Source organism: Cannabis sativa, chromosome 6 (genome assembly GCF_029168945.1).
Source record: "Cannabis sativa cultivar Pink pepper isolate KNU-18-1 chromosome 6, ASM2916894v1, whole genome shotgun sequence".
Classification (NCBI taxonomy): Eukaryota; Viridiplantae; Streptophyta; class Magnoliopsida; order Rosales; family Cannabaceae; genus Cannabis; species Cannabis sativa.
In genome coordinates, this window is record NC_083606.1 from 4,418,243 (window position 1) to 4,425,525 (window position 7,283).

The 7,283-nt window shown below is 32.6% G+C and overlaps 1 protein-coding gene across 1 annotated transcript; it reads right to left on the reverse strand.

Annotated features, from left to right (window-relative positions):
• Positions 1–1,303: 1,303 nt before the first annotated feature.
• On the reverse strand, positions 1,304–3,672 carry LOC115724447 (uncharacterized). The gene is made up of 3 exons (XM_030653733.2): positions 3,517–3,672; positions 3,095–3,403; positions 1,304–1,540 (listed from the first exon to the last, which is right to left on the reverse strand). The coding sequence occupies exons 2-3, from the start codon at positions 3,382–3,384 to the stop codon at positions 1,531–1,533; spliced, it is 300 nt and encodes a 99-aa protein (XP_030509593.2). The 5' UTR covers positions 3,385–3,403; positions 3,517–3,672; the 3' UTR covers positions 1,304–1,530.
• Positions 3,673–7,283: the final 3,611 nt, after the last annotated feature.

Genomic DNA, 7,283 nt, shown 5'->3' on the forward strand with positions numbered 1-7,283 from the left:
TACAATTTTTTTTTTTTTTACAAAAATACAAAATATTATTTTTCTGTTGTTTTTTTTTTTATCATATTGCTGTTATAGAAAAATTATGTGAAAACAACATTTTTTTTTTTTCAAAAAAAAAACAAATGAAAAAGAACCCTCTAAAAAAACATAATCTGTAAAAATGTAAAAATAAAAATTAAAAAAAAAATAGTAATACGATTTTAATTGTATTATATAAATTTCCCTATTATTTACTACTAACATCTTTTATCTTTTCATTTTTCCTTCCTACCAAAATAAATGGATGACTAATAATTTTTGATGAAATGAAGCTAGAAACATATAAGCTATAATGTATGTGTGTATTATATTTACATAATAAATAATGCAAGCTCAAAACTAGTGTGAAATATAATGGCAAACTAAATTCTTAAAGAAACAAGTAGATTTGCAAAATAACCTATAATTCAATGAAATTATCAAATTCCCCTATTGAAAATGAATGTAGTGTGTTTAATAATTGAATTGAAATTAGGGTACAAAAGTTATGAACTCATCACATGTACTGAATCAATTTGGTGTTGGTGTCTTTATGATAATAGATATGTGACATAGGACAAGGACAATCATATGAGGTAAAAAGACATAAAAGTTTAATATTGGAAAGGACAAATTCTGAGTCATGTTTCAATTCAAACCAAACCAAATCAATCATCAACAAAGTCATAAAACCACCTAGTTCAACTGTGTGAAACATGTAATGTAAGAGAGTGATCTTTTCTTTTCAAAAAAGAAAAAGAAAAAAACTAATGAAAAAGAAGATGCTAATAAAAGTAGATGAGAATTTAAACGTATTATGCAAAGGAATGGGGTATTGGGCCATATATTTAAAAAATGAACTAAAACAAAACACATTATATTAAAATTTATTATGGACGACTGTATTTTGCACAAGTTACGAATTAAACTTTATTTTCCAAAATAGTACCTTGAATTAAATTTTGTCAAAATAAAATTTAATAATAAACTAATATAGAGGTATTATAACAAAATTGGTTACCCTTTTTATATTTGTTTGTACTAGAAATTATTTTCAAGTTGATTATATTAAAAATAAAATTGTTGAAAATTGAAGATTCTATTGATATTATTTTAGAAAATATAAGGTCATTTTTATCACTTAACAAAATCGAAAGTTTAATTTATAATTTTTGTAAAATACAGTGTCCAAAATGATATTAACCCTAAAAAAACACATTGATACCAAAGAGTTCTATAATAAAGGAACTGTATATTGTTAAACAAAACCAGCAACTTAAAGTATTGTTCATTCAAAGTCTTTTATTATTAAATGCATAAGAAAAAACAAAAATTCTACAAAAATTTGGAAGCTGGGAGTGCCAATGAAATTAACTACTAAAAAAACCTTGAAGTTTTCAATATTCATGAATAATATGCTGTAAATTCTGAGGTACTATCATCTAGAGAAACAAACTTTATAGTCTCTGCCTCTGCTTCAAATCAAAGTACAAATCTCCAACTTTAATCTCATAGACCCCTGAAATATTCCAACACAAAATGGAACAACATTTGATATAAGCAGGCTTTAGAAAAATACATATGAAATGAAAGGAGTTAGAAAAGATGGAAACTATCGAAAGTTGATAGACAAATCAGCTATCGATGAGTCATTCATTGAGTTCTAATTTAAACCTGTAATGTAAATACATGGAATATAAATATTTTTTTAAAAAAAAAACTAGGATCCCGCGGCCTAACTTACATTTGTTATGTAGGTACCTAAGAGGGACTCAAAACGGGAGCTTGTGAGAGCAAAACACATGTCTGACCATTTGAACTTATGCTAAGAATCTAATCAGAAGCACCCCATAATACAACAAGAAATCTTATCAGTTCACTAGCACCTATTAGACTTTCCCTTAGGAGCAGAAATTGGTTAAGGGTGTCATGTTAGAGTGTGGCTGGGTTTAAGGGTACACCATAAGGAATATAATAAACAGAGGGAGAGAGTTCAATTGCGAAGGGTGGTAAGCCCAGTGGGAGAGAACAGGGCTCTCAAACTCCCTGGGTAATCAATATAAACTGTTCTTCTTCTATAGCTCTTCTACTTCTCTACTGTTCTATTCATTTGGCAGGAGTAAATTCCTATCATAGAGCTTTGACCAATACTTTCGTTCAGGCATAGAAGGCACCTGATATGAACATTGTTTTTCACTCTGATGACTTCTTTGAACTTGGAGACTAAGAACCTAACCAAAAGAACCTACACTACTACGAACCTTATCTGCAACTAAGCTCCAATTTAAAACTGTCAGAAGACAAATACTTTGACTACTATAGTACTATGCTTTCTTCAAAATCCCAAATAACAAATTCAATCAAAATAATCTAATATCTCAACTAGTAATTTTATGAGTTTTCCACCTAATTCTCAGCATTCAATACATGCATATAGCCATAAGCTTCTCATAATCTCATCACAAGATTCATCCACAAAATATAAATAAAAGTTGAATCCTACATACACATGCAAAAAGCCAAGCCATGATCAAACTAATTTAACTGTATACAGGGCTACCTTCCATTCTGATTTCTGAAGACTAGATAAGGAGTTTCCACAATCTAAAAACAAGTCCTGATCATATACACTACACTACTAATCCCAAATGTGGGTCATTTGTATTGTACCCAAAGAATGAAGAACAAAAAAAACATCATACTCTCATAAAAATTTCTCATAATCTCATTATAAGATTGAGGTTTAAATTTGGTTCTAAGTAACTAAAACAGATAGGAGTGTACCTAAACACCCATTTGGTGGGTGTAATACAGAATTTTACTAAGATTGACCCAAAAAATATAAACAAAAGATTAATCCTACACAAGCAACAAGCCATGATCAAACTAATTCAAAGACTAAAAATTGGAGTTGCCACAAGCTAAAAACAAGTTCTCACTATATACTACAAATCCCATTGATGAAAACTCAGTGAGTTTTTCTTTATCACACTACAATTCACCTAATTTCAGCAACCAATTTCTCATATACATCATAATCAACCAATGAGTAGCAAAATTTGGAATAAAGTACCTGACTTTCTTGATGAGAATAGCTCGGAGTTTACGAGCAAGCTCTTGTGATCGTATCTTAAGTTGAAGATTCTTCCTTGCCAATACACGCTTCTCGGAGTTCTTGATGTGATGAGTCTGCTCGTTCTTAATAAGTCGCTCGATCCCACTCGATTGCATCTTTCGCTGCATAAACGTTAGGGCACGCTCCAGGTTGCCATCAAGTACCTTAACCCTAATTCCTCTGCATTGCTGAAGCTGTTCATTCGGCCGTTTCAATAGGGTTGCCGCATGCTTCGCCACTGAGTTCATTTTACACAAATCGGTTGCTCTGAACAAAGAAATTTTGTACCTTTAAACACCAGATTTGACCAAAAACAAAACAAAAAAAAAAAAATAGTACAAATTTGTAAACCCATCGGATTATTGAGAGAGAGAGAGAACCTGGCCGTGATATAAGGAAACTAGAAGGAAGGAGAGGCGCGGCGGAGCCGGAGACGGAGAAGGAGACGGAGGTCGAGGGTGTGTGTGAATCACTCTTCACTTTTTATTTATTTATCTTTACTTTTTGTTAAATTTATTTAATTATTATTATTATTATTTTAAATTTTAAATTCTATTCAACTATACTAATTCGGCATATAAACGAGACACGCTAGTTATAAAGTGAGCAACCTGATTAGCCGGCTGTTTGACAAAACGTAAAGAAAACTAAGAAAAGATAAAAATTATTTACAATCTTCAATCACACCACCAAAAGTGGATGACAAAACATTCAAATTTCTAACTGTTTGTACCAATACTAGATAATAAGATTAGATAATACTAACACTTGGGAAAACACGCTTCAACCACGAAAGCACTTCCTTGACAGTCACGGCTTCAACAATCTTTAGAAGAACTCGCTAAATCTGTAGTCCCGAAATCCCAGCCATGACCCAGCCTTAATGATCTCGAACAACCCCACCAAAATCATGCCTTCCCTCCTCACCAAACAACGCAAAATCAATATTCACCTCGAGTTGTTCATAACCTGGTTCAGACCATAACCCAGTCTCATCCAAAAGATACTAAGTTTCAATCGAAGGAACCAAACTTCTTTCTCGAGCTTTTCTCCACTGATCAAGTGATATGAGCTAAAATGACAACGAACTCCACCTGACTTTTTTTACCTTTCCACAAGAGTTGATTCTGTGAGAACCGAATTGTCCAAACCAACATCACCGCATGGACACTTTGTTCCTCACCCAACCATGAGAACGAATGAAAAAACCAATCCCCAAATGACCCTAAATCAACTTGAACTATAGCCAAACCCGCTACCTGCCAACGTTTGTGTAAAATCACAGAAAACTAAACATATTAAATTGATTCACCTGCATCTTATCAAAAAAAAATTGATTCACCTGCCCCATGACAAACCAGACACAACAAAAAAACATCCACATGTTTAGTCTCCAACTGAACTCTCATTGGAAGACGCCCACTAGCCACCCTCCATACAGTTTTTTGCTTTTAGAGGAAGTTTTAACTGCCAAAACTTCTTCCAAAATGCCACAACCTGTAACAATTTTGTAACGTCCTCACTTCAAGCCTCCATTGGGTCCTTACACCCACGGAATGAATGACTCTTATACACGAGTACGCCACTCTGGCTGCTTCCTGGATTGATGACTGACCCTACAGACCAACACGAGTGTTTTCAGCGTGCTTTGTCCTCACTCACACGCTTCCTGGGAAAACTTCTCAGGAGGTCACCCATCCTGAAATTGCCCCAGGTCAAACACACTTAACTATGGAGTTCTTTCGTGATAGGCTACCGAAAAACAAGATGCACCTTGTTGATATAGTACCAATCAATTCATTTAAGCCCTCTTCAACTGTGTAGTCCCATACCTACACAGTCTCTGAATCATCCCACTTGACCTTCCCCAGGCGGTGTGGGATTGTACATCTTACCCAGTATTTCCCCTTACGGATCACGGGACTACTGACTGTCACAAATTTAAAATCACTTTTAGCTGTATACTCACCATAAGAGTCAAAACCCAATACCAATAATCCTTAGAAACCGAATTAGAAAGGAGAATACCAAGAATATTGGTTGCCACTTCCTCATCAAACAAGTCTTTAAAAACATCAACATCCCAAGTTTTCTCATACCACAAAAAGACTACTAACCTTCTCATTTGCCAAACTATGATCCAAACTAGCTAGACTCGAAATTGAACCATTCAAAAGCCACAAATCATCAAATAAAATAGTCTCATCCCCATTACCAATTCCTTTTCTCGCCCCTTTACGAACCAACTCATTTTCCTCAACAAGTCTCCTCCAAATATAACTTGGATTATTACCAAGTTCTACCAAAATGAAGTTCTTATTCTTAAAATACCGAGTTTTGTAGACTTTAAAAACCAACGAATCAGGCTTAGTCAAAAACCTTCAAGCTTGTTTACCTAATATAACCAAATTGAAATCATGAAGAGAGTGAAAACTCAATCCATCAACCTCCTTATTATGTGCCATCCTCTCCCAACTCATCCACGAAATTTCTTGACGGGAATTAGCAGACGACTTCCACCAAAAATTAACCATAAGTTGTTCCAAATCATGACAAGTTCTCGCAAGGAAAAGGAGAACGCTCATAGCATGAGTTGGAAGACTTTTAACCACATTACGAACCAGGACCTCCTTACCAACACGCGACAAGAGTTTACCATTCTAACTTTGTATACACTTTCTCATCTTTTATTTCAGGAAGCCCAATACAATAGAGTTGTTTCGACCGATTGTACTTGGGAGACCCTTGTACATACTATTCTTATCAGCTTCATTTATATTCAAAATAACACAAATAATCTCCCGAATAGCACCATTCACAATCCTACTAAAGGAAAAGTAGATTTAGTCAAATTAATCTATTGTCCATACATTCTCTCAAAACTATGTAGAATCTACATTACTCTTTGAGCTCTTCCTGTGTTAGCTTGGACAAAAAGATAGCAAATTTATTTATCAATTTATTTTGAATATGCAATTTTATTAATAACAATCAACTAAAATAATACTCTACAATCTAATCGGGACATCTCCTTGTTGGAGACACGACCATGATTAGAATTAAAAAAAAAACAAGCTAGATAATTAGCCTCCTAATTTCCAGATCATTTGACAAAAAAACTAAAACTAATAAAAATACACGTAATGAGATTTGAACCCTTGACCTCTATTCTATATGCAATGTAACTTTACCATTACACCAAAGTTAATATTAAATTTATAAACATCATCTTTTATGAAAAATATAAGTCATAACTAATTAAAATGTATACATATTTTTTTTTTTCGATATTTTAAGGGACAACTTGCCCCGCCTCACTTTTATATGGGTCTACGCTTTCATAAATAAAACTTATTTTATTGATAATTACAATTTATTTTCTTGGGACAAATGTAATAAAATGGTCATGGTTTGAATTTTATAATTTATGTTAAGTGAAATTGATGTTAGTATATTGTTTAAATATTCTTGATGGAATAATCTTCAGTACGGTGATAAGTAACATAAACACGGAGATAACTATTCTACTTAACTTTCAATTCTTGATATAGTGTTAACTTTAAATTCTTGATATAGTGTTAATGAATTTTGTACTTGTGGATGTACTTATAGAGTATGTAGAGGATTCAAGATTACTGTATTCGAGATCGGATTCTTCGATTTCTTTCTTGTCCAATGTTTTTTCTAAGGTGGTTCATCAAGAACGACATCAATCTCTTGGTCAACAAATATAAAATACTCCCTAAACCAATTCCAACATCCACCTTTCTACCTTAAGAATTTTTTTATTTATACAACTAATATGCCCATATATATGCAATTATATATCTTTTTAGACACTAGAGATTAACATTTAAAGTTCATTTTTTATAACATTTATAATTGCAAACTTATGGAGTATATCCTTACTTGTAGATGTGGGATGAAAAGCTAGTACCAAATAAACTTTTTTTTTTAATTTCAAATGAAAGAACATCTTTTTATTATTAACTAAGAATAAAAATCATATTTTATAATTTTATATAAGATTTACAACTACAAAGACAAAAACATAATGTAATATATAAAACATGGTCATGGATTGGATCATACAATCAATGTCAAAAGAAATGGATTTTCCATTTAGTTCTTTCTCCTAATATTTCAA

What these genes read in the sequence shown, in the direction of transcription:
- LOC115724447 (XM_030653733.2), bottom strand. Translation starts at nt 3,384, where the DNA reads ATGAACTCAGTGGCGAAGCATGCGGCAACCCTATTGAAACGGCCGAAT.